This window comes from Bos taurus, chromosome 19 (assembly GCF_002263795.3).
Source record: "Bos taurus isolate L1 Dominette 01449 registration number 42190680 breed Hereford chromosome 19, ARS-UCD2.0, whole genome shotgun sequence".
In the NCBI taxonomy this organism is placed as follows: domain Eukaryota; kingdom Metazoa; phylum Chordata; class Mammalia; order Artiodactyla; family Bovidae; genus Bos; species Bos taurus.
In genome coordinates, this window is record NC_037346.1 from 23,166,897 (window position 1) to 23,194,236 (window position 27,340).

General features: G+C 49.0%; 1 protein-coding gene across 5 annotated transcripts in view; it reads right to left on the minus strand.

Moving 5' to 3' along the window:
• The window catches only part of SMG6 (SMG6 nonsense mediated mRNA decay factor), a 200,607-nt gene that overhangs the window by 86,739 nt on the left and 86,528 nt on the right, over nucleotides 1–27,340 (minus strand). For all 5 annotated transcript variants that reach the window (NM_001205827.2, XM_024980132.2, XM_059878048.1 and 2 more), the window contains exons 11-13: nucleotides 21,322–21,438; nucleotides 19,563–19,731; nucleotides 7,735–7,936 (exon numbers count right to left, since the gene is read on the minus strand). In NM_001205827.2, coding sequence (NP_001192756.2) covers nucleotides 7,735–7,936; nucleotides 19,563–19,731; nucleotides 21,322–21,438 — 488 coding nt within the window. The remainder of the gene's footprint in view (nucleotides 1–7,734; nucleotides 7,937–19,562; nucleotides 19,732–21,321; nucleotides 21,439–27,340) is intronic.

The following is a 27,340-nucleotide window of genomic DNA, read 5'->3' on the forward strand; positions in this document are numbered from 1 at the left end:
AGCTCATTATATGCCATACAACATTAAACTACAGAGCCCAACATCTAAACAAATCCTCATATAATTTGAAATTCAAGATTTAAGAAGTTGTAAGTTACCCATGCTGTATGGGGGGAAAAAAAAAAAGTAAATCTACAAAAGAAGAAAAGTAAGACTTCTCTTCATTTTTTCCTAACCGCTAATGCAATGGAATAATAGCTATTGTTTTAAAGGGGAAAAAAGTTGACCTAAGTTAAGTTGCCATTCATGTGCAAGGGCAAAATAAGAACACTTTCAAAACACAAGTGTTCAGATAGCAGCCATGAAGAATGTCATTGATATATTGTTTAATGAAAAGAACAAAGTAAGGAAGAGAATGTATACCACACTATCATTTTGATCATATATGTATATATGTTTATAAATATATTTCAATGGGCATAGAAGTGGTATAAAAAGACAAATATCGAATTGTTAACAGTGGTTATCCCTAGATCGTGACTTTTGCCTATACATTTTTGTGAACTGTTTGATTCTTTTGCATATATATATATATTACTGTATTTTACAAAAATCACCTTAATTTTTAAAAAGCCTTCATGTTATCTTTGCTGGGAAAAATTCTATAATGTCCATTTCTAAATAACAAATAAGTCAAAGTAAAGAAGATAAAAATGGGAAAGCCACAGAATAAACAGACTAAAAACTGAGAACTGAAAACATTTAAAATAAATTTGAAATAATTATAAATTTAGAAACAAAATGCAACTGTGTGAAAAAGAAAATACATATTGTAAGCAGTCCTAATTTCTACATCTTAAATATAGGATAGTCAACTGACTTTCCCCCCCCTTTCATTCTTGATGTTGATACTCAGAGAATAGAAGATTATGTCATGTTTTTCAAAAAATTAGTCCCACTTAAAATGAATATTTTCCAGATCACCAAAAAACAAAGGCAACTTTTGTCCCCAAACTATGTATGTATGTATACGTGTGTGTGTGTATATATATAAAAACAAGGATTTTTTTTAGAAAAAGCACAAAACAAGAAGCATATGCTATATGACCCCAATAGTATTAAAGGAAAAGAATACACACGTGTAAGCATGGGGGGGCGGAGACTGAGAGGACACATACGAAACCTTAACACTAGCTAATTTTAGGTGGTGGTTTGGAGGTGATTTTAATTTTCCTGTGCTTTTCTATACTTTCTATTTAAAATGTTTGCATAATTATGTGTACAACAAGCAACTTGCCAAAACTGTCATTTAAGAAATGGACAAGCCAATGGTTTCAAAAGTTGGACAGTTTAAACCTCATTTTTAACCTCAATTATGTATTAATGACAGTTTCCTGGGATCCTACATCCAGACAGAAAGCAAAGATGACTGTAAGGATGAATGGGATATGCTTGTGAGATGTCTAACTTCATCCCTGGTGGCTCAGAGGTAAAGAATCTACGTGCAACGCAGGAGATGTGGCGACATGGGTTCGATCCCTGAGTCAGGCAGATCTGCTGGAGAAGGAAATGGCAACCCGCTCCAGTGTTCTTGCCTGGGAAATTTCATGGACAGAGAAGCCTGGTGGCTACAGTCCATGGGGTTGCAAAAGGGTCGGACACAACTGAGGGGACTAAAAAACATCACCTTATAATACAATCTATCTCTCTTAATCAAGCTTAACAGTTGCCCCAGCATTAACTTGTTGGAAAGTTCTTCACTGAGTTCTTGGGTCAGATAACAACATGGGAATGAAGACGCAGAAGATCACACAAGTTAGCCTACTTGGGGAAGCCAGAATGAGAATAGCTTACTTCATTACTTATGACATAAATGATTTGGTTCTCATTAAATGGCTAGAGCTTCAGAGCCTAAGAAAAGAAACAGCCTGTCACTAAATAAATCCTTGTTCAGTACTACCTATAGCTATACAGTCACATGCATGCTTTTTAGATAATTAAGCTTTTTTGATATAGACTAACATATAACATGAACTCAACAGGTTTCTCCTAAAACAATTTCCTTTTTACCACTTCTCCTATCTGCCCACAGGGTTACTGGGGTTTCAGTGAGGAAATATGTGTAAAGAGCTTAGCACGCCTGGGACCTGACCAGTTGACTGCAAAACCTTAAGTGAAGTGAAGTGAAGTTGCTCAGTCGTGTCCTACTCTTTGCGACCCCATGGACTGTAGCCTACCAGGCTCCTCCATCCATGGGATTTTCCAGGCAAGAATACTGGAGTGGGCTGCCATTTCCTTCTCCAGAGGATCTTCCCAACCCAGGGATTGAACCCGGGTCTCCCGCATTGCAGGCAGACGCTTTACCATCTGAGCCACCGGGGAAGCCACCAGGGAAGCAAAATCTTAAACTTACTATTATTATGGTTTGATTACTTTTTCAATCACTTATGCTTATTCAGTATAATGCAGCAAAAAGGACACAGGGTTTTAAAACTTGTTCTTATGGAAATTTTCATATATGTACAAAAGTGGAATACTATTAATATAAGAAACTCCATGTACCCACCCAATGTGAAGAGCTGACTCACTGGAAAAGACCTTGATGCTGGGAAAGATTGAAGGTAAATGGAGAAAGGGGTGGCAGTGGATGAAATGGTTAGATAGCATCACCGACTCAATGGACACGAATTTGCACAAACTCCAGGAGATAGTTAAGGACAAGGAAGCCTGGGGTGCTGCAGGCTATGGGACTGAAAAGAGATACAATTTAGCAACTGAACAACAGCAAAAACCCACTATTCAGATTTAATCACGATCAACATTTTGCCTTTTTCCCCCCATCTACACTCCTATCCACCTTCCTTCCTCCCCAGGTTATTTTGAAGCAAATCCTGGATGTCAAATCATCCATAAGGATGTGATATTCTAAAGTCATACAGACAAGGATTCTAAACCTCACATAGCGACATGGCCCTGGGTAAAATACTAAACCTCTGAATTAAGGTGCCGAGCAGCCACTCATGAACTTAACATGACTTTCTCCTGCTGCTGCTGCTGCTGCTGCTAAGTCGCTTCTGTGTCCGACTCTGTGCGACCCCACAGACAGCAGCCCACCAGGCTCCTCTGTCCATGGGATTCTCCAGGCAAGAACACTGGAGTGGGTTGCCATTTCCTCCTCCAATGCATGAAAGTGAAAAGTCAAAGTGAAGTAGCTCAGTCGTGTCCGACTCTTAGCAACCCCATGGACTACACCCTACCAGGCTCCTCCGTTCATGGGATTTTCCAGGCAAGTGTACTGGAGTTGGGTGCCATTGCCTTCTCCATCACTTTCTCCTAGCTGGCTCTCATGTTCAGCGTCGGCGATATTTCTGTCTACATGTAACCAGCTCCACTCTGTTGCTTTTACCCTAACCCATACTCTTTATCTCACTTTTGAATAATCCCAACAGCCACCTATTTTCTCAACCTCTTGTTCATCCCATGCCTGGGTTTTCTATTCCGGTTTGTTTCTTTTAGGCAGAATATTAATCCTGAAAGATATTCAGCAAATCAAAAAGATCAAGGGTGAAGCAAGTTTGGGAAAGGTAGCAAAGGCTATCCTCCTTGCAACGTACATGACATTAGAAGTTCCAAAAAGTCCTGCAGTAATGGCTTCTGTCTAATACTGTGTTACTCTAATTTACATGATTGTGGAACTTTTTTTCACCTAACTATTAAGAACCTATAAAACTAGAGTTTCTTGGAATTTACTTGGGAAATACAGTGATCGGTTAATGCCAAGTCAGTGCTCCTTGAGCAATGCCTTCGGTGGGAAACTACCAATTCAATAAAATTTCAAGAGTTCCTCCTTAACTACAGATGCAAATGAACTTGTTTGCTTGTCACATCTTTGTGTATGCCATAAGTTATCTTCCAAACTAGGTGGGTGTCTGCCTTACACGTCTGAACCTCTCTTGCTGTGCACACAGGAGTGGTGTAGGTCTGCTCAGTGAGCGCCTGTCTAGTGCACATCCAGGCTGGGCCAAACGTGACCACGCTCGACCACGATGAAATTCTCATGTTGCCACTACAAAGTCCTTGAGATACTTTACATTTCTTAGTCGTGAACACCAGAAGCTGGAGAAGATGTCTGTCTTCTTCAGATATCCAAAAGGTTGAGAGTCCCTAAAGAGTCCCCCACATCGATACTGATCTTCCAGGTCGGTGGTGGAGATACTTCATAAGAGCTGATCATCACTCTTCGCTCCTTTCTTGAGCCTCAGTTTTCTCTTTTATAAAATGAAGGTACTAATACCTACTTGGCAGGCACTTTGTGTGGACTTAAATACTGGACAGAAGTAGCTTGTCCAGGGACTGACACATGCTAGATATTAAAGAGATGTTATTTTTCTCTGCCATGGAAAGAAAGAGAGAAAAGGGCACAGGAAGGCATGTAGCATCTTACATAGGGTAGCCAGGGAAGACCTCTCCAACCAAGGTGGCATTGCGAAGGGCGTGAGAGGGCAACACAGTGCTCTGGGGACAGGGTGTTCCAGGTTACGAGGAAACCAAGTGCAAAGACCCTGAGTGTGCGGCTGGTCTGAGGAACAGCAAGGATGCCAACGTGACTAGGGCATACCGGGCACAAGCAAAGTAGCAAGAGCTGGACCAGAGAGTTCATAGAGAAGGGACACGATCTTACTGATGCTTTAAAGAGATCATTCTGGGCTTTCCAGGTGGTCTAGTGGTTAAGAATTCACCTGCTATATAGCAACATGAGTCAGCCATAGGTATATGTTATGCCCCCTCTCTCTTGAACCTCTCTTCCAAATTAACACAATATTGTAAAGCAACTGTCCTCCAAATAAAAAAAATAAATTAAAAAAAAAAAAACACCAAGAATTTGCCTGCCAATACAGGGTACATGGGTTCAACCCCTGGTCCAGGAGGATCCCACATGCCATGGAGCAACAAAGCCCGTGCACTACAACTACTGAGCCAGGGCTCTAGAGCCCAGGAACTGCAATTACTGAAGCCCACGCACCTAGAGCCCGTGCTCCACAACAAGAGAAGCCACTGCAATGAGAAGCCTGTGCACCGCAACTGGAGAGAGCTGGCGTGTGGCAACGAAGACCCGGCACGACCAAATATAAAATAAATAAATAGAAACAGAGATCCTTCCAGTGGCTGTGTTGGAAATAGACTGGAGAGCAGGAGGAGGGAGGAGCTAGAGAAACTAATCAGAAGGCATTTCACTGAATCGAACTAGGGTGCAGTGGTAAGAAAGCACTGTATGTGTTTATTTTGAAGGTAAAGAAGACTTGGATCGCTGACAGATTAGATATGGAGGTGTGAGAAGAGAGGAGCCAAGAATAACCCCAAGAATTTTGACATGAGCAGCCCCAAAGTCAAAGCTGCCATTTATCAAGATGAGAAGACTGAAGACAGCTCAGGTTTGGAGGAGAAAGAAATTCCAAAGTCTGGATTTGGAGATGTTGTATTAGACATGCCTATTTCACAGTCCTTGAGGTGGAGACTACCTTCAGACTACCTGAGTCTCAGTGAGCTGCAACTGCCCTGGGCAGCCTGAGGGCACGACCACAGGCTGAGGGCACGGACCACGGGCTTGGTGTTCTTCTTGCCAGTCATGTACTTAGCACATGCTGTTGTATATCATATACTGTATCATACACATGTATCATATGCTCACACTAAAGCTGGGAGAGGGGTTTCCCTGGTAGTCCAGGGGTTAGGATTCTGCACTTCCACTGCAGGAGGCACGGGTTCGACTACTGGTGAGGGAACTAAGATTCCACATGCCACACAGTGAAAGGCTTAGCAAGTCTAAAGCTGGTTCGGACTCCTTCTGTGTTCTTCACTGAAAGGCAGTTAACCCAATAGCCAATTTCCAAAAGCACCCCCAGAGTCAAGACCACCCTATGATCACAGAAGAACAGGACGTACTAGGATTCCCCTGGCCCAAGTTGCCCAGTTTCTCTTCCAACTCTTCCAACTGAACATCTTCCATAAAGTCTGCACTGTTTTAGCTGTCCTCAGCCTCACACACTACAACTCCCCGTCAGTATTCCCTCTGGAGACTAGAACAGCAGGACTTTATTCCAACTTTTTGCTAGAAAAATATAAAATGAGTATTTCTCTAGAAAGAAAGGTTCTCACATTCCCCGTATTAGTCATTAACTGCATTTAAACTCCATTGATATGTCAATGTCGAGACCTTTATCTGCTTATAGAAATTTAACCAAAGGGAATATATGAAAAAAATTCTACAAGGAATCACTTCACTGATTATAGTAGTTCAGAAATTCAGGACAGGCCCTTTGTTCAATAAAGCAAAGACTGGTTAAAGAAATCTTTGCATAGAAATGAATACTAAGTGATCCTCAAACATGATTCCATTTAAGAATACATTAAAAAATACAAATGAAAAAAGCCGAGTACAGGGACCTCCCTGGTGGTCCAGTGGCTATGACTCTGCGCTTCCAATGCAGGGGGCCAGAGCTCTATCCCTGGTCAGGGCACTAGATCCCACATGCCCCAGCTTAAGGTTCCTCATGTCACAACTAAGACCCAGCGCAGCCAAATAAATTTTTAGAAGCAGAGCACAAATAACATGTACAATATGACCCTTAGTTGTGTTTAAAAAAAGTGTGTGCATATACTGGAAGTTAAATATGACTGTATATAATCAGCAAAAACAACAGTTGTATTACCACTGGGTAAAGGGAGTTGTGGATACATTTTTTTCCTTTTTACTTGTCTGCAAGGAACACAGATCCTTTTTTCACAAAGATGAATTAAAAAAATTTACATTCAACATAAAATCTCTCATATTTGTAGTTTATGTTTGGATTTTAACTTTTACTATCTGACATTAAAACGACGACAAAAAAATCTACCTGCCTTTCTATACATACTTCATCTAGCTCAAAAGCTTTCCTTCTGAGAAGCCACTTGTGGGACTCTCCCCAAAAGGCTCTCCCCTAGGGGATGTGACACCAACAACTCCGCACAGGGGTCAGTCACAGGGATCCCCTGCTTGGCATAGGAGACCCTGCTCCGGGGGTCTGTGGGCGCGACTTCCCCAGCCCAGCAACTGCTGCACGGGAATGGGAAGCAGAAAGGACGGCTCTACTCTCCACACCTGGCCGCAGCCCCAACTGTTATGCAGAGACTAAGAGCTCCACAGTCCCCACCAGGGCAACAGGCAATGGGCTTTGTTTTCTATAAACAGACAGACAAGGAAAAAGTTCAGGTTAAAACGCGGTCCTCAGAGGAAGAAAAATAGAAACCAGGCAGCGGGGAATGCTTCATATTCCTAAAAGCTTTTTTTGTAAGTTAACACATGGTGTCTGCTTCTCTCTAGTCACCTATTTATCACTCTCCTCCTCAGAGAAGGGAAAAAGCCCTGGCTGTTTTCCTAGTGCAGAGTTTTGTGGCTGGGGGGAAGGATGAAGGGGGGAGGACGGAGGGTGCCTTAAGCATGATGCAAACCATTTGGAGCTGAGTGAGAGCACTGCCAACACAAGCTGCACTATTTAAACAAGTGAGGAAATGATCGTATATACAACATGCCAGCGAGCGCACACACACACCAAAGGAAGTCGAGAGGGCTTTTTTTTTTTTTTCAGGACACGGAGCTGGATGTCAGCGGCTAAAAGGTCGATATTTTCCCTTAACACCCTCCTCAATGACTTAATCATGTTCCGTTTGCACAGAAAACTTCCCAAGAATAAAAAAGTCTGGAGAATTGAGAGGAGGGGTGAATGGGGGAGGGATGTTTGGCCTGGGGCTGACCTTATCCGAGGTTTTCTCCACGTAGCAGGGGTCCTGAGGGGCAGCCAGCAAGGGGACAAAGCCCGAGAGAAGCCGATCCTCTTCCAAGATGAGGAGGGTGAGGTCATCGTCCGGGTCCTTGTACAGTGGCACCTCAGACTGATTCACTGCAGTCAGTATGTTACAGAAGTCAGCCAGCGTCGACCACACATCCACAGCAACCCTGCGAGAAAGGAGGGAAGACAAGAAGAGCAGCTCTAGAGAGGGACCAGTTCAAGCCGTCTAAGCACTTGTGGGCAGGGACATGCTTGTGGCAAATGCCGTCTACGGCTGGCATCTGCCAGGAAATCTAACCCAAAGAGCTCAGAGATAAAACTGTGCCCGTGGCAGTAATCTGGTGGGTGGGTGTGTGTGTCCATCTCTGCAAAGTTGAAATTGATTAGGGGGACGCTTTTAATCCTAACCAGAAAGGAAAAAGAATTTAGAGAATCAGTTGCCTAATGCAGGTCCTGTCACCTTTCCAGACAGTGTGCCTGAGACACTTACTCAAACATTCAAGACAACCAGTGCCTGAGGCGGCTCCCAGAATTCCCCTGCTCCTGTCCAGCCAAGTATATGCCACACAGACAGCAACACCACGCCAATCTCTCCTCCTCCTACACAGCCAGAGGGACCAGACACACCAGGCAACGAGTCCCGTGGTTGTTGCCTCCCACCCCAGTCCCCTACAGTGGTTTAGAGATCTCTTCCTATAGGTAAGGAGGAAAACAATCAAACACACCCAACAAAAACCTCATTCCTGGCCTGCCAAGACCCTCCTGGGAAGGAAAAGCCACCCACGCATTTCGGCAGGTGAACAATATCAGTACTGTCTCGGCCACCACTCTCCCCCTCCTCTCCCACACAAGCGGAAGGTAACATACAGGGTGACCAACTCTTCTGGTTTGCCTGGGACTGTCCCAGTTTTAGCACTGAAAGTCCCAGGTCGCCAGAAACCCCTCAGTCTTGGGCAAACTGGGTTGGCTGCTCACCCTAACTGCGTATCACCAGGTCCTGGTCGAACATGCTAAGAACTCCTGAAAAGAAAAAGTCCGGCTCACCCCAGTTTGAACTTCAGAGCCAAATCAGAAAAAGGAGGTTCATTTCTCTGTCACTGTCATTTGTCAAAACTCTCCTGTGGCTCACATCCCTGCTTTGGTGAGTGCTAAGGATCCTTAGAGCTTTCTTTTTTCGTCTGTAGCTCTAACAGTCAAACTGTGGTCAGATCAGGGACCGCCAAGTTTATAGGCCCTGGGCTGTACAGGACTTCACTTTCTTTTCCAGAATACCTTAACCAGGGCGTCTGGAACAGGCAAGTGCCCTATGGATGCTAAGCTGTACTCTAAAAGGAGCTGCACAGAATAACAAAGAAAAGCTTTACAATGAGGCTCAAGAGATGGGGTGGCGAGAGGCGAGAAGCAGAAGAGAGCTATAAGAGTGAGCTACATCCTGGAATCTTCCCAGAGGAGTCACTGCGCATGAGCCGGATCTGCCAGGGAGGGGCCTCAGACCTGAGGAGTGTGTTTCGCCCGGAGATGGGGAGCTTTTGGGAGATGGCAGAAGAGAGGGCGTTCAAGGGCCATGGCACTGAAGGTGATGCTGGGGGAGAGAGTGGAGTGGAGATGTGAGGATTCCTTGCCTGGATCCAGGTGGAAGGAGCCTGCACTGGTTTATTTACTGAAATCACTGCATGAGGAAAAGGCCATGAAATGAAACATCTTGTTTTCAAGAGTGTCCTGGGAACCAGGCGGAACACAGCTCCATTAATCACACAACGGCACATAATCAACACACGTGTATCGCACAATGACTCGCCTCCCAGGCTTTGCCCAGGAACGAGAACGTGTTTGGGAAGAATCACTGGAGGGGCGAGAGCTTTCTAAGGCCTCTCTCTCTGCATAGACACTGACGACCGGACTCATTCACAAAGCTCCATCTTTTGGCTCGGCTGAGTTTGGCTGTCAGAAATGTTTAAATATGGAAAAAAATAAACAGTTGCAACACGTTTCTGTGCGGAGATCTGCCTGAGCCCCTTTGTGATGTAATGGGAAACGCGGCATTCAGGCTACCAGCTGTAGAATAAACAGAACTTGGAGGGTTAAAAGGAACTGAACTTTCCACGACCCCATCTGCAGAGAAGAAAATAATAAGAGGAATGATGCACTGCCCCACAGCTCTGATAGTTTATCCTCCGGTCCCGGCTGCAGAGACAAGCACCGGATGTGATAGGGCCGCTCAGGGCCGCCTCCGAGGTTAGCGCTGCCCATGGGAGACGCACAGGGAGGCTCTTCCAGCTCCCCGCTTCCTCCCCCTGTGCCCTGCTGGCCACTTGAGCCCACTGCCTGAGTCTGATCCCACAGCAGTGGTGAGCTCTGGCCAATAGGCACTGCTCGGCTGCAGAGCAGCAATTTGGAAAATAAACAGGAAAGACGACAGCGAGAAGGAAGAAGGTGAAAAGTCTCCCAGCTGAATTCTTGGCTTGGGGGCCTTGGTTGGTGCTGTGCAGGTCAAGGCTGCTTCAGGACGTACTTGGGGGCAGGGCGAGGTGGTGGTGGGGAGCAGCAGCATCTCAAGCCAGGGAGAGGCGGCAGAAAATTACCCATGGCTGCCACAATGGGAGGCCCCACATCCCTCTCTCATCCCCCCACCCCTACCATCTTGGATCCAAGACGAAGAAATATGTGGTACCATGTGGTTCTCATTACCATGCTCCCTGTCCCTAAGGCTCAGATAAACCAAAACGGACTCCTCTCAGAGACTGCTGGCCACCACGAGGGACCCCTGACCACATCTGCCTTTCGCCCATTACCACCCACCTTGTGCCCAAACCTGGACACTCACTGCATAAATCCAGTGGATGGGAGGTCCTACCCTAGTATTGATTTGTAAACAGCAGCTGATGCCAAAAGACATAGGAAGTGTCCTGAGTTCCCACCCCAGAAATGTCAAGGGGCCCAAGGGGCCAAGCTAGACTGAGCAGAACCAAGGGAATAAATACACAAAATGCTCCAAGGAAAGGTCATTTCTGTCTGTATCCCTCCAAATGGGTGTGCAGATCTAGTGGCTTCTTTCTTCTGGTACCGCAGTAGGGCTGCCCCAGATCACTGCATAGCTCACCGATAGTCCTCTCCCTCCTCGCTGAGCCCCATAAACACAACAACTGACCAGGTGCCCATGGACCATACAGTGACTCCCTACAGAGGGTGGGGGAGAAGGGAGTGTCAGGAAACTAATACTAAAAGGAAGAAGTACTTAGAAAAACTAGGTGAGATGTCTGAGCTCAAAGTTAAGATGTCTGCAATGGGATGAGGTAATTCCTGGAACCTGGGCAACGTCACCTCAGCTTACCCTGATCAGGCCTCTGGGCTGAGAGGTCAGTTCCGTGGGTGAACACAGGGCTTCCTGTCTGAGTAGAAGGGGAAAAGTTAGCCTTTTCCTGCTCTAGTCTTTATCCCAGCTGGAAGTGCCTTCCAACCTTCACCCTACTGCAGCCCTTGAATGCTAAGGATTCAAGGTTGGCCCGGGCCAAGGGGCCCGATGTCCAATTCTGGTGGCTGTGAGGAACTTTATAGCGCTCCCATTCTTCTAGAAACACTTAGGAAATGACTCCCCAGGAGAGTTTCCAGACATGCTCAAGCCACCAGTGGTTCTAAATGGACCCTCTAGAGCACTATCCGCTTGGGCAAATCCCTCTGGTTTGTTCTGGTCCCAGCTCGTATTTGGAAAAAGCTCCCAGAGTCCAAAAAAATCTTCCCCCCAAACAGACACAAGGCAGCCAGAGAACATGAAACTGCATGCGAGTCTGTTTATGGCCTTCAGAATGGCGGCAAGGGAGCCTCTCAGGCAGCTGTGATGTGACTAGTGAGCAGGGATCGGCGGCTGCAGGGTGACCCAGTGGTCCAACCCCACAGAACACGCCACACACCGGGAAAGTAGACCTCTGGCTGGAGTCTGAACACCAGATCCTAGCTTGGGACCGACCAGCGGTGGCTAGTTAGAGGTATGCACTCAGGACCAAGGCTTGCTCACTTCCCTACAGACAGGCATTCATTTACTCCACCAGGAAAGGAAAAAAATAAGAGTTAATTTACTTTTTATTGCCTCAGAATTCCAAGGTTTAATGTAGCTGTCAGTTTGAGTGCGGTGCAGCTGCCGGCCGATACAATGCAGCCCAGGCCAGCCCAGGTGACTAGGGAAACACATTTCACAGAAATGAACCAACGCACACTCCTGGCCGGTTGTTTGGGGGGATATTGACTCGGGGAATCAGATTAACCCTTCGGGCTGGGGTTTGTTCTGCAAACAGCGTTTGAAAAGCAGCTTCGGTACAAGGATCTGAGAAGCCCTGATCTCAGGTGGACCAGTAGGTTTCTGGTTTCTTCAGTTTTGGCATTTCCTCATACGACATGCCACTCAACTACAACGTGCTTGGAAAGATTCAGGTGTGAGGCAAGTTATACCACAGATCTCTATCAAGCTCCTTCCTAAACTTCAGAAAGGAAGGCAGATCTGCTGGCTTTATAGGGAGCAGATCAGGTATGAACTTTTCTGCTAACTCCACCCGGGGCCGCGACGACAGTTCAGAGAATGAGGACGAGGGCCCCACTGGGGCTCAGGCCATCCTTCTGGCAAGTCTGAGGAGGACTGAGCCCTCACACACCCCTTCATATTTTTACTGGGGGAACAGGCTGACTGGTGATTAATATCAAGTACAATGACCCCATGTTACAAGCCTGCAGGGGCCTGTGGAGGTGGCCATTTCCTGTGTAATACCAGCTTGTTTAAACACTAACATTCAAACGCCACAGCTGCAGAACAAACCCGGAAAGAGTTGAGTGAGAAGAAGCCCTGCATTGTGTTTCGGAGCTATGGAAGATCAGAGAAGCGGTACAGATGGGAAACAAGTTGGGTCTTTGGTTCCTGGAGTGAGGAGCTCTGGAAACAGCTAAGATGGCACAGAAGCCAGGCATAAGAAAACTGAAAAAGAGATGGTCTGTGGACTACAGCCACAAAGGGGAAAGGCTGAAGGCCACAGCAAGAGAAATTGCTCTTAAGATACGTTATATCCTCTTTTTCAAACTTGTCTGCCGACGGACCATCGTATTCTAGTCCACCACCCTTCACGCGGGGTTCCAACCCCCATGGGAGCCCTGCAGGACCCCCTCCCCCCACCCACCCAACTGGAGGAAACTGGAGGAAATGAGCAGGCAACAGCAGAAACGGACCTGAATGCAACAAGTCTGGTAGAGTCAAAAGAACAGTACCTGGGCTTGAAGAGCTCGGTAAGCCCCTTGGAAAGCCAACTCTGTTCTCAGTGGGCTGAGGCTCTGGTTCTGGTCTCAGGCTAGGCAGCTCGGCAGGATGGGGCAGAGCCTGAGTCGGGGTGAGGGAGATCTATGCATCTCTCTCTGAGACTCGGGAACCACAGTGTATTTTCCAGATGCCACCATGATATAAACAGGAGACGACGTTATCAGGGCTCACTGCTCTAGGAGTTAAGACATGGGCGGCCAGATACCATCCTCCAAGAACATCACTGTTTATTAGGTGACCATTGAGAACTACGAGACTCAGTTAAAGAAGATCCTTTCTGCCTTTCTAATTCACACAAACAAGTCAACCTGGGCCCCTGGAAGAGTGCCTGCTGAAATTAATTCTGCCCAATAGGGCAAAATCAATCTGCAGCCCAGTCACCCTGCACTTCTCTGAGAACATAAACTTCATGTTCTCAGCAGTGCAGCTGGAGCCCTATGGCCAACAGCAGGTCACGGTAACCTCATTCCAGGATTTCTCAAGTACCTCTCCTGTGCCTCCCTCAACCTCTCTCTAGGTCAGCGCCTTATTTGACTTCAGTTCTCCTAAGCTACGCTCGGACGTATGGCCTCAGTCTCATGACGATGGTGTGTTAAACCCATCAGCACTGTGTGTTTGGGAAAGAGCGGTCCCCAGGGGACCTCGACGTCTCCACGGCCTGAGTGGAGTCCTCGGTGGCCTCCCTGGTGCGGATTCTCACGGTTCCGGCCTCTCTGAGTTCTGAGCTGTAACCACTCCAACACGTCTTCTCAGTTTAGCACACACTGGACCCAAATAACCTCAGCCTGGAGCTGGAAAGTACTCTCCCGGGGTCAGCGGCTGTACCCTGCTGGGGTCAGACTGGAGCCTTGGGCCAACACCCCTTCCTCTCACAAGAAGTCCTGAGTGGTGGTGGGGGGGGGGAGGCGGGGGACGGCGGCTCCTGCCGTGGGAGAGATCACGTGTGCCCCACACTCAGCACTTGGAGGAAGAGGAACCCCCTGGTGCCAGGCTAGAGTGCTGACGCCCCAACCCGGAGCCAGGGAGACTGGGTGGGGAGCCAGGGTAGCAAAGGGGCTTCCCACAGTCACCACCACTTCCTTCAGGGAAGTGCTGATGGACTAGTACTTAGTGACCTCCTAAAATGCCCTTCTGGGAAGACGTATTAAGCGTCCTTGAAGGGGTGCCGACCAGGCTTGGGATTAGTTCTTATTTCAGAGCTGTCCTAGGAGGGTGAGCAAACGAGCTTCTTTTTAACTCAGGAATGTCTATCTCGTCTACAGGGTCAGCACAGGCGGGCTCCCTGCGGAAATGAGCTTACTGCACGCTCCCTCCATGTCCCCACGTCTCCCAAGGTGGCGGCACCTCAGGGGGCTCCCTCCAGGTCATTTCCAGCATGCTCCGTAGACTACACAAGGCAAACCATGGAAAAGCAGCAAGTCCAGGAATTTCTGGAGGGTTTTTTTTTTTAACAGTACTCCAATCCAACAGTGTGATAAATGCATCCGAGCTACAATTAGGAAGATATATAGCATCAGAATGCGAAGGTCTGGGCAGCCTGGTGAAGCGCGGGCTCTCCAGAGCCCCAGCTATGTTTCCCATTATGTAACCCTGGTCATGGGCAGACAGCCAGACTCCAAATGAAAAAGAGACTCTGGCTTGGCACCGGTTCTATTTTCCTATCCTCATTCGGGGTCAGCGCAGTGTCATACAGCTGCAGAGAAAGCTCCGGGGATTAAACCTGGGAAAGCCTCCAAGACCAGGACCTGGGTTCAAGTACCAGCTGAAAGCAATAAACCAACTGCCACAGCTGGGCTAGGTTTGGATGTTCTCAAAGTCCCCTGACTCTTTCACTTACTGAGAACTAGAGATCAAGATGAGGGAAGATTTGGCTTTGGTGGAGCCTCTGAAATGAGGTAGGTTGTCCCACTGACCTCGCCTTGCCAAAGGTCCTGGGATGCAAGGGGGCTACGCGTGGGCTCGCGGAAGCCCGTTGCTCTGCTCTTCTCCACCACCTGATGTTCACAACGGCCTCATGCTCCCTGGGCAGAGTCAGGAGTGGCTGCCCCTCCCCTCTCACGAAAGCCACAGAATCTGTGCTCCCCACTCCTCCTCCAACCCCCAACATGTGCATGGCCCCTCCAAAGACTGTGATCTGTTCTAAACAGACCAAAGCACTCTACACTGCCTTTTACAGTGGCTCAAGGCAACTTTCCACACCCTGATACAAACCTCCATACCCAAATCTCGGATACAAAGCCATTCCATTACAACTCCTAACAGACACGAATGGGAGGTCAACGTGCCCACGTGCCAATGCCAGCCTACTAAGTGCCACTGTGTGCAGAGGCACAAATGGCTCTGAAGCCCTGCCCCTGTCACTCTGCAGTGTCAGGCAAGTCCTGTCACCATCAGAACCAGTGCTCCATACGTGCCTAAGTGGCTCCTGCAAGGAGCAGTCAATGTGACCAGAAAGAAGAGGAATACGGGCCAAGAGGAGAAAACCAGGGAGACCTCATGATGTGGTTTAGAACTGCCCTGAGGAGGTGGAGGATGCTTCCAAGTGACTGACTGTGCAAGGAAACATGGTAACACAATGAAAGGCAGACAGGGAATGAAGAACGATTAAACAAGGGTCCAAATGTGTCAAGGAGACAACGTGGGAGTAGGCATTTCTGGAGGAGAAGAAAACTGAAGCACAGGCTTTCTGGCCACCTTAGTTTAGGATCAATGAGGAATCTGACTTTGCAGAAAACAAATGCGGGCATAGACTAATGAAAACACGCGAAGGAGAGGTGTTAGGTGGAAGCGATTTCCTTCCTACTTTCTTGAGATCATTCCCAGACGTTCCAAAGTGAAGAGCAGCATAGGGACCTAGTGTGTCAGAGGGATTTCTGTTCTGACATCTACAGAACTATCTGGAGTATGTTATTCCTCACAGCCTTAAAAGAAAAAGGCTCCACAGTATGGAAGATCAGTGGATGGGAGATGTCATTTTGTAACCTAGAGAAGAACCCAGACCCTGCCAATCCCTCAACTACAGCATCCACTCAGTGAATGTTAGGCGGTTATATGAGAAACCAGAAAGAAGGGAGGTAAATTCTTACTCCACTTTTCCACAGCTTGGATCTGAAGACTATGAGATGGGGTGATGGTTAGACCAGGTCTGCTTTGTCCAGTGGCACCAGCCATCAAACCACCGTACCTTGTGGTCAGGCCCCGGGATGGCGGGGCCCCTCCTCTATGCTTAAATTTGCATTCCAGAGACAACCAGCCACTGATTCTGACTGCAAAGGCAGACAGTGCAGGAAGGACTCTATTCTCTACCACACTGACTTCTCCAGCCTAGTCTGGACTCATCAAAGAGTAAGTTAACAGCTACAGGAACTTGTTTACTAAGCAATCAGATTCACAGTATTTGGTCAGATTTGCTATCCCTGTGAAGGAAAGTCTGAAAAGACTGAGCAAACTTGATTCACATGTCCCAGCCCCGTTTGCCTCTGGCCTTGGAGGTGAAGGCCAGTTGGGGGTGGATGTAGCCTGGACCACGTGCCCAGCTGCAGACTGAGCCCTTGCCCAAAGATGGGCAGCAGCTCGCATGAGCCGGCAACGGTCCATTTGCTCCAGCATCCACAGAGAAAACAGACTCAGCACCTCGAGCAAATGAGGCCCAGCACTTCCTGTGTGAGCTTTCCATTTCCTCAGCCAAACAAAAGCCAAGGGGGTGGGAGAGGGAGGAGGGGAGAAGGGAGACAGGTCACAGCAGAGCGGTTAGCCAGCCTGATGGCCAGGATATGGGGAAACGACCTGGGTCGACCATACCTAAGACTGTGAGATGGAGTGACCCAGGGAAGGCCCAAGCTCCAAGAGCAGATGGTCTGCCTTCCCCCAGGCCAAGTGAAAGACAGGAAGACACTGTGACCCCTGCACATGCTCAGAAGCAGTGGCTTGAGATACTTGGTGAGCAAGAGTCCTTCCTTGTCAGTTTCTTTCCAGAACTGCAAACTGCCTAGTCGGCATTGCAGATTAATGGCCTGAAAAGTCGGAGGCTGACATGTTAACTCTTCAGGGAACGCTGCTGAGAACTGGCTGCCCCAAGCCAGATAAGCCTGCTCCTTTATGTATCTGCAGCTGCCCAGCTCAGGGTTCAACTCTGGCTCACCGGGCCTCAGCCTGGAGTGCGTCCTGGAAACTTAAGAGGGTTCACAGGAAAGACGCAGAGATTTGTTTGGTGCTGTGAGCATCACCCACAGGGTTACAGAGCCAGAGTTGGGGATCCTGGGAAGGGCAGGCTGAATGGTCCAGGGGTGGCTTCCTGGGGTGAGAAGCAAGGGAGATATATGAGGAAGGAAAGGCAAGAAAGAATCAGATTCTACAGTCCACATGGAAAGGTCAGTTAACTGCTGACCAGAAACCTCTGCATGTCACCCAGGAGCCTGGAGACTCCCATGGCATGGCTCCCAGCCCAGAGAAGCACCCCTCCCCACTCCCTAGAAATGTACCATCCTAGCCATCCATCCTCCTCCTTCCAGTACTCTCCCCTCCCAGGGAAGAGCACTAGGCAAGAATGAGAAGACGCTGGGCATGGATGCTTGCTCCCGAACACACACGCATACGCCCAACACAGAGCGTGAAGGAACTGTGCGTGTACCATACCTGCCAGAGACCCCAATACAGCTGCTGGAAGAGGGAGGGAGGGGGTTGTAGAAAGGGAGACAGAAAGGTCAGACAGAGAAATGCCGAGGGAGAAACCGAGACAGGGAAAGAGAAAGAATGAGGGAGAGAAATGGACAGTCAACAGAATTGACCAGAAACAGGCCTGGGTGCACACACATTAGGGCGCTCTTAGGCAAACACACACACACATACACGGCAACCTGAACACACAGAAGAACATACACAGCGACCTGAGCACACAGAAGAACAAGACGCACAGGAACACGGGTATGGAGCAGGAGCCGTCAAACCTTTTCTATAATGGAACAGACGGTAAGTACTTTTGGCTCTGCAGCCAGTATGGTCTCTGTCACAACTGCTCAGCCCTATTACTGCAGCGCGAGAGCAGCGTGGACAGAGGGAACAAACAAGCATGGCTGTGTTCCAATACAGCTTTATGGGCGCTTTTCAGGGTCCCTTTTCATACACTTTCTGCAAGTCATGAAGTCTTATACTTTTGATCTTTCTCTCAACCATTTAAAAATGTAAACCATTCTTAGCTCATGGGCCACAGCTTGCTGACCCCTGATACAGACACACACAAACAGCAGGGAGGGAGGTGGGAGAAGAGGCAGGCGGGAAGAAGCTGAGATGGGCAGGAGGAATGGACAGAGGCAGGTGGATGGGTACAGGAAGACCCACATATAGAGAAACGTCCCCCGCCCCCAGCAGAGAGACCTAGACTGACACACAGAGATACACTCACAGACAAATATGGACAGGGACACAGGCAGTCCTGGGCACAGATGCTCAGGAACAGACACTCCCACAGGACACAGCCACACAGAGAGACACGGGCAGGACCGAAGCAGAGATGGACTGACATGGGCCCAGACGCACATGTGAACACAGAGACAGGGCGTCAGACCACAGTGCAACAGGGTCCTCAGGGGACACAGGAGCCCTGCAAAGAGACCCAGACACAGATGTGGACACAGCACGTGGACACGTGTACATGCACAGACTTGGACAGGCACGCCCAGAGCCTTCAGTAGACAAATCCCCTCAGACACACACACATTAATACAAAAAAACCCTCACAATCAGACACGCACAGACAACAAGACCCAAGCAGGCACACACAGAGCTACAACTCACACACTGTTATGAACACAAGAAATCGCTCTATATGGTCGCACAACAACGTGAATGCACTGTAGACTTAAAAATGGTTAAGATGGCAAACTCTGTCGTATTTATTTTTTACCACAATTTTTATAACAGAGAGAAAAAAGTCGTATGGGCACACAAAGAGATCTACATAGAGACATCCAGCAGACACACATTTTCCCCACACCAACATCCAGAGCCAGGGGGACAAGGCAGGATGTGCTGCGGGGGATGGGGATGCAGTGAGTGCAAAGCGGTCTATGCTCTCACCCCCACACACACCACATCGTGAGAAGGAGGTAGGGAGACAGTGCGCAGGACAGCATGAGAAGCGGCAAGGGCCTGAGAGATGCACGGAGACGAACTAAAAGGGGGAGACAGAGAAGGTCTCACACACTGACTGACACCCACCCAGACCTGGGAGGTAGCTGCGGAGACGGTGAGCGTGAGCAGTGCACAGTGAAAACTCACAAGATCAAGGGCAAGGAGCAGAACAGAGCAAGCCATGAAGTGAGAGAAAGAGAGACTGAGAGGAGGAGGAGGAGGAGGAATGGACCAGAGAGCAGGCAGAAGCAGGGGCCTGGGAGGTGTTCACGGAAGGGGAACACCCAAGTTCAAGTAAAGAGGGGAGACACAGGTCAGCAGGCCACAGGAGGGGGCTGTGGGAACTCGGGCAGGCAGGGCTGACTCACTGTGAGGGCAGCTCCAGGGAGGTAGGTGGAGGGTTCCAGGTGTCTGGGTAGCCGAGCATCCAGTCTGACCAGACCTTCACACTGGGGAGCAGTTCCTTCAGGTCCGGGACAAAGGAGGACACCTTGATGTCATCTTGATCCTCCTCTCCCTCAGGAGAGGACAGCTGAGCTGCAGAGGCAAAGGGTAAGAGCTGGGCCTAGATCTACAGTGGCCCTGCGTGCGGCCAGTGGGGTGCTGGGACAGCAGCCAGCTCCCAGGGAAGGGAGACCCCATCCACAGGACAGCCAGGCCCAGAAGCAAAGGACAAGTGCCAGTACCTAAGAGGATTCTGAAAAGCAGGACAGAGAGAGAACCAGTGCACTGGGTCTGCCCTGCACACAGCTGCCTGTGCTCCACCTGCGGCCTGGCGACAGGGTTGCCACCCTGGCCTCCAGCCTCCAACCCACACCCACTCTAGCCTTCCTTCAGCACAGCACTGACATGGCACCAGGGTTCCTACTCAAACAGAACAACCCGAATTTGATGGTAAGGAAGTATCAGAGAAACCCAAACAGTGGGGTGTTCTACAAGATAAATGTCCTGCACACTTCAAAAATGTCAGGAGCATGAAGAACAAAGGAATATTCAGAAACCATCCATGTTGCAGGAGACTATAAAGAGACACGACATCTAAATGCAACGTCTGATCCTGGAGTGCATCCTAGACCAGAAAAAAAATTTTTTAGTACAACTAATACAAACTCAGTAAGGTCTGTAGATTCAGTAATAGTACTGTATCAACGCTGGCTTCCTGACTGTGATAACAGCACTGTCGTGTAGGAGAAGATCCTTGTGACTAGGAAGTACACAGTCCAGTATCTGGTGCGGGAAGGGGCGGGGCGGGGAAGCTACCATGTCTGCAACTTATGATCAAATGGTTCATAAAGAAAATAATACGTATACGTGTACGTATGGAAAGAGAGAGAACTTAAAGCAAGTGTGGTAGAAAGTTAACAATTAGGGAGTCTGGGTGAGGGGTAAGTAAGAGAGTATTATTCCCAAAACTTTTCTGTAAATTTGAGATTCTATCCAATTAACCTCCCTTGCTCTAAATAGGCAACTCCAGCGGCTAGAGGCACTCCCAAAGGCTGATGTGGCTGGCGAACAACAGAGGGGCCTCACTACTCATCACAACTGATCCAGAAGCTGAAAGAAAGGTGCACCCTTCAGCCCTGCCTTACATGGCCCAGAAGTCAGGCTTGGAATTCTAAGGGCAGACTTAAAGGACATGGGGACACTGCTCAAAAAGCAGTGGCTTTCAGGAGCTAGTTCTTTCAGGGGCTAGAAAGAACCCCTGATCTGGTCCAGTCAGTCTCCTGGAGATGGCTGGTCCACAGCGGTTACAGCCCCCACCAGGTACCAAACAAAGAAGGACATACAGAGAGAGAGGTGGAAACCAAAACATCAATTATGAACATCAAGGAAAACTCATTTTTCAAGTTGCATGAACACTCAGCAGTTCAGAGGTACAGTGAAAATCCTGTTAAAGGAGAAGAGAGACAGAGGATGAAAGAAGTCTCCTTTCCTTTCCACAGAACGGAAGGAGGGCCGGAGAGGAAGTGGGACTAGTCAGGTAGGCAAAAGGAAGAGGGCATGCTGGCAAGAGGGAGCCTGGAGTAGAGGGAGAAGACACGGAGAACGCAGCACGGCCTCCTGAGCCTGTCTGGACAGGACCCAGGAGCTGGAAGGCCCACCAGCCAGGGGCCCTCGTCTGCTTACCTTTGGCCGACTCCTTCAGTAAGTAGGTGCAGCGTCGCACCAGGAGAGAAAACATGGCCAGGCCCAGGGCTGCAGCCTGCTCCTGGATCACAGAGCGACACTCCTCCGAGAAGCAGTCTGGGAAGGGGAAAGGCAAGTCCATCAGTGTCCTGGGGGCTAAGGGGTCCTCTCCCCACCTTATGAGGAGGAAGTCCTTGGTCGTGTCACTGAGTTCCTTTTCCTCACCTGAGCCTGGGGCTGGAAGATTCCCATTCTCAAAGGGCAGTCAAAAGGTTGAACAAAGTATCGCATGTGAAGCACTCACTAGGATGCCTGGCATGTGGTTAAGTGCCCGATATGGTTATTATAGGGCTCCCTGGTATGAATTCTGTTTCACACCACTTCCCCGAGACCAGTAACCCCAGGTGTACAGTCGGAGCCCAAACTGCATGCTCTCTGCTGACGACATGAACCCACAGTGAACAGGAAGTCATGTTGACTCAGTCTCTCTAATGTATAGATGGCAGGAATACAGTCACCAATTAAGATGAGAAAAACACCGATTTAGAAGTCATTTTCTTGAAGCACCAACCTTTGATTCCAGCCTTACCTTCTCTCTGTTCCTCCTCCTCCTCAGAGAACACACACAACACTTAGAAATAATATATTTTTCACTGAATGAGTCAAATTTTATAAAGGACAGTGCCTGGCACATAATAAGCACTTAAGCAAGTATTAGCTTTAATTTTCACCTATTCATTCCTCTAGGGCTAAGAAATAAACCTGGTTCTAACATTAGCAGTCTATGCCCCTCACTTCCTGAGCCTGACCAACTTCCTTCCCGCTGTGGGTCAGGGAAAGGAGCCACCCTGGCGGTGGCCGGGCCTATCCTTTAGCAGGAGCTACAGCACATAACCCTCAAACCACTGTCTGTACCCGCTCCCTGTCAGCGGCCCTCCCTGACGGTCACCTCATGCAGCCCTGAGAGAAACAGGTGACAAGCGGAAGGCAGCAGGCCAGGCTGCAGCCCCAGGGGAGGAGACCCCTATATGCGCAGGAGGCAGAATCCACAGCCAGGCTTGCTTGGTCTGGCAGCAGCTGATCTGTTAATTCCTCCTGTAATACGGGAGAACTCTCGGAATCTCCAAGTGTTAAAAGCATAATGAGCTGCACGTTTGATCTCTGTCCCTGCTTGCGTTTTAACCTCGGAAGTCAAGGGGGAGCCCTCTCGCCTCTCCCCTCATTGACACTCGGCTTTTCAATGGGGCCTAATTGAAGTCTTTACTCCAGGAGATGCTATACAACCACAGTTATTCCTAACTGTCTTGGCCACAGGAACAAACATGACTGGAGTATGCAAAGCCAGCCCCAAACCACTTTAGAAAGCCCTGGGGGTAGAAGGAACAGGCTGCTGCTCAGAAGGTCCCAACATATGACTAGCATCAGTGTAGCAATTCTTCTCTTGTGGTTTTCCCACCAGCCTGCCAGATGCCCAATGGTCCCAAATGTCAGCCTCGAACTTTCCAATTCAACTGTGGCAGGCAGTAAGGAAGTGGTAACAATCCATGTGATGAGAATAGATCACCCGTCTCCTTCTTCCTCTGGTAAGGCCCTAAACTTCTGCTAGAGAGAAAGGAAACGAGCATCCAAGGACCAAGCAGAGGGAGGATGGACAGCAGGGAAGGGGGAGACATGGAAGCCATCCCAAGGAAAGCTGCCAGCTTCTCCCCTCCATGCTCACTATACACAACGGCACTCTCCAAATCACCCTGGCCCAGGCCAGGCCCCTGCCCAGCACTGCCAGCAGCAACAGAGCCCAGAACGGGACAGTGAGTCCTGGACAGAGGGACTTATTAGGAGAGGCTAGTTAGGAGAGGATGAGTGGAGGCCACATCCTGGCAGACGACACGCTGAGTACACATTAGTGTCCCCTCATCAACAGGACATCTTGGGCAGAAGCTGTTGTTGTTTAGTTGCTAAGCTGTGTTAGACTCTTTGTGATCCCATGGGCTGCAGCCCACCAGGCTCCTCTGTCCACGGGAACTCCTGGGCACAGGCAGAAGTTACCTGCACACAGAAGGCCCTCAGAAGAGACGGAAGTGGATATCTGAGCTCCAAGGACTGGCAGAAGCCCAGGACTACAACAAGATACTCTCATCAGCCTTGATAAAGAAAAGACAGGGCAAAGAGAGATGACTTTCACCCAGACCATTTCTATTTTTATGACAAACGGCAACCTTGGGTTAGACACTTTATCAAAGTGCACAAAGCAAGACTCAAGGGGAGAATCAACTGCTTAGGAACGACATGGAGGCCTCTGGGGAGTCCAGCTTGACTCCTTTTTAAGCTTCCTGCAGGAAGGTCTGAGGACCAGGTAAAGAAGCAACAACTGGAGCCTCTCTGCTATGTCTGGAAGGGATCAACCACCTCTCAGGGCTGTGGCTGAAAGGCAGCTGCATGACGGCTCTGCCCCTGGCCATGGTTACATCACCTCACCCTTCACCCTTCCATCTCCCCGGGAAGGGCCTGACAGCACTCCCTGCTGTGTTTGGGTCTGATGGATGGGGAGGTATTAATACAAATCAGTACACTGTCCCTGTGCTGATCAAGCAGGTGGTGATACCACAGTTATCTCTGGGGATCAGAATGCCTGGGTCTTGGTCAGCTCTGCACATAGAACACTTCTGGAAGGCCTGCCCTCCTCCACGGCTCAGTGGTACCATAAGCACACACTGAGCACCCACACACACAAAGCTACAAATAAAACAGGGTCCCTGCAATCTTAGGACCTTCTAAATGGGTTATTTATTACCCCCAAGTAACCATGGTGACTCAGACCCCATGCCTCCAGTGAGAAATGTATTAAGTGCTATGGTATCTTCGGGAGATGCTGTCCGCCTCACTTAGGTTTCTGTGGGCTAGAAGCTGTAAGATGCCAGTCCTTGAGAAGGACCCACATGATGCAAGTAGGCAGGAAAGCAGCATCCAGGGTCCCAGGCCCACCTATCCCAGGTGAGGCCTAGGAAACTGGCGCCACCCTCACAGAGGCCCATATATATCCCTGGAGGGGGCTGGGCCAGGCCAACAAGTGATGTGGGGTGGGGAAGGAAAAAGCATTGTTCGCCTTGGTATTTGCCTGGGTTCCTCTGGCTTTGTGTCAGGTGGCTGGAGCCTGACATGAGCTGAGGAACTCATTAACATTGTGAAACAGCCTTTCCCCTTCTTTCCAAAAGCAGGCCTGTTCAAGGGGGTAGGGGAAAGCTTCTGGCTGAGGAAGTCAGACGGAAATGTCTCGTACCAGAGAGTCACCTGAAGTCCGAACCCCTCCCACACGCTCTCAGAGGGGCAGGTGACTGTGGCTCCCACCATTCCTCTGGCCAAATACCTGCTCGAGCAGAAACACTCTTCTCGCTCCTATTAACGAGGAGACCTTCTCATTTTTCTGAGAACATATTCATGGAAAACATAAACCAACTGTCGTCAAAGTTGTATGAAATCAGGAAATGGAGCGGCCGGGAGAAGGCTGCCATGTGGCCGGATGTTATGTATTTCTAATTAGTGCTATACATCTTTCAACAGCAAGTGTCCTTCTGCTGGGAAACACAACACACTGCCCTTGTTATTGTAACTGTCAGAGAAGTGCTTAAACAGATAATCTCCAGGAAAAGTGATAAACATGGCCCCTCTCCCACCCGTGTGTGCACGACGGTGCTGCCAAAGCAAAGCTGTGCTTGACGGCTCCAGGATGGCAGAGTGGTGTCCTGCAGGAAATGGGAACGAGGCGGGAGCAGGGAGAGGGGAGCGGCGCGGAGGCGAGGCAGGCCCACCTGCCCAGACCCATGGAGCCCGGCCAAGGGACCGCAGTTCAGAACCATCACTTCTGATCAATTCCTGGGTCAGGGGGAGATCTGGAGGAAATCAAATCAGCAGGGCTGAGGTTTGGCTGGTCACGGAATAATCTGGTAGCAACAGACAAGCAGAGTTGGCCTGGCACACACAGCCAACCTCCTAGCAAAAGAATGAGAGGCGTAATGAAGAGAAGACACAGGACAGATGACACATAAGTCTGATACCCCCACAGCCACAGAGGGCATTCGGAGGGCACTGGGGTCCACTCGCCATTCCAGCAGAGAGGACCAACTGTTTGCTCAGCGGCTTCACTAACAGCCAGAGAAAAATGCAAGCAAGACCACTTATTCACTGATTCCGTCCCCAGCGGCTCCTCCCAGAGAGAGGAAATGAATGGTCAGTCACCTCCAAACTAACACCACCTGGAGGCGATTTGTTGGCTCTTATCTTTCAGACATGAGGCTGCTTTTCTCATGAGTCAGTCACCAGTCAGACACAGAGCTGGCACCACTCCTGAGCAGCCCACCAAAATCTCCCCGTCTACAGGAAGTGGGCAGTGAGAGCATCTTTCGACTGCTGCTGCTCAAGACACAGAGTTCCCTGTGGCAGCTGCTGGCTGACAGGGAGGTGGAAGAGGCAGTTGCTTTTATAAGAACCAGACAAAAATCTCACAGCAAAAGCAGAGATGTCCACGCCATCAGGGCATCACTTTATTCCCCAGGGAATAAAATTCATCATTCGAGAGGATGATGAATGAGTCAGAAAAATCAGGCACCAATACAGCCAAACCATATTCATGCACAATGGCAGAACATAGGCTGACTGGGTGGAAGGCAATCCAGGACGTATCTCTGAGCAAAATGTGTCTGAGACAAGACAGAGGAACATGGGAGGGAATGTGTCTTCTCTCTGAGACCCTACTGTCCTTCTGGATTTTCCAGGATTATAAACTCTTTAACTTTCTCTTAGCAAGCGGGTAGATGTCAGGACAAAGGAAATCCCAGCCTCCCGACAAAGTGACCTCTCCCACTGACTCCACAGTTGTTGATTTGGCTCAATTGTGGAGGTACGATGGAAAACAGGATACTGTCCATGAGAAGATGATATTCTAATAAGGAAGACGAGAATACTACACAGACACCCAAATAACTGTAATTCAAGACCATGTATTATGGCATTCCATAAGGAAGGCGGAAATAAGATGCTTTCTCTAACTATTTCCTGCTAGTGTATATCACGGAAGGTTTCATGGAAGAGAACACATCCATGCTGCAAAAGATGAACAAAGATGGAGCGAGCTAAAGAGGCACGCAGGTAGAGACACACCAGCACGTACTCTGACAGCAAGCACTATATTCGGCATGTCATAAAACAGGGACCCATCGCACAGGGCCTGCGATGCCAGGGCAGCAAACACAGGCTGGACCCAAGAGGGAGTGAGGAGGTCTAGCTAAATCTAGCTAAAGCATTTAGGATGGATTAGCGTAGCTGGAAAAAAGTGACAGGGAGGCAAACAGGCTGGGAAGCTAAGAGGACGTGAACTTGCTTGAATGAAGAGGAGTGACATGTAGAGCACTTCATAAACTTTATAATGCCAAATAAATGTAACATCTTTCTTAGAAGAGAGGTGGGAGAGGGGACTGAAAGGCGTGCACAGATGTGAGAAACACTGTGGAAGGAAAATCAAGAGAAGAGAGAAGAGAAGATGGAGATGATGCGGGGAGGAAAGGACCCTTGCTGATAATCTTGGCAGGTTCCAGAGGATCCTGAGATCCCAACAAGGGAAACACCCACCAAATGAGATCCAGGAGAGGGGCAGAAACTGGGACTGCGGAACACCTGGAGGGAGGGGGGCTGTGCGGCACGGAGTCCCCAGGCTCCCGCCCACTTGGCTCCGGGCCAGTCCTGTCTTTTCAGAACAAAGACACTTCAGGGGGTCAGAAATACTTGAGGAAGACCTTGCAGAAGGAGGCCTGGGAAGTCTGAACGGGCTCTCCCTGTGGAAGCCATTAGATATTCAGCACTTCATTTGTTTCCAATTCTTGTAGGAGCGCAGCTCCAGGCTGTGGGGTGAGAGGCTCCCCTCTGACGTAACCAGGAAGCAGCTGCAAAATTAAGGAATCCCTCATGACATCATAAAAAGGGTCGATGGTTTACTGGGGAAAGTATAAAAATTAATTACATATTCCCA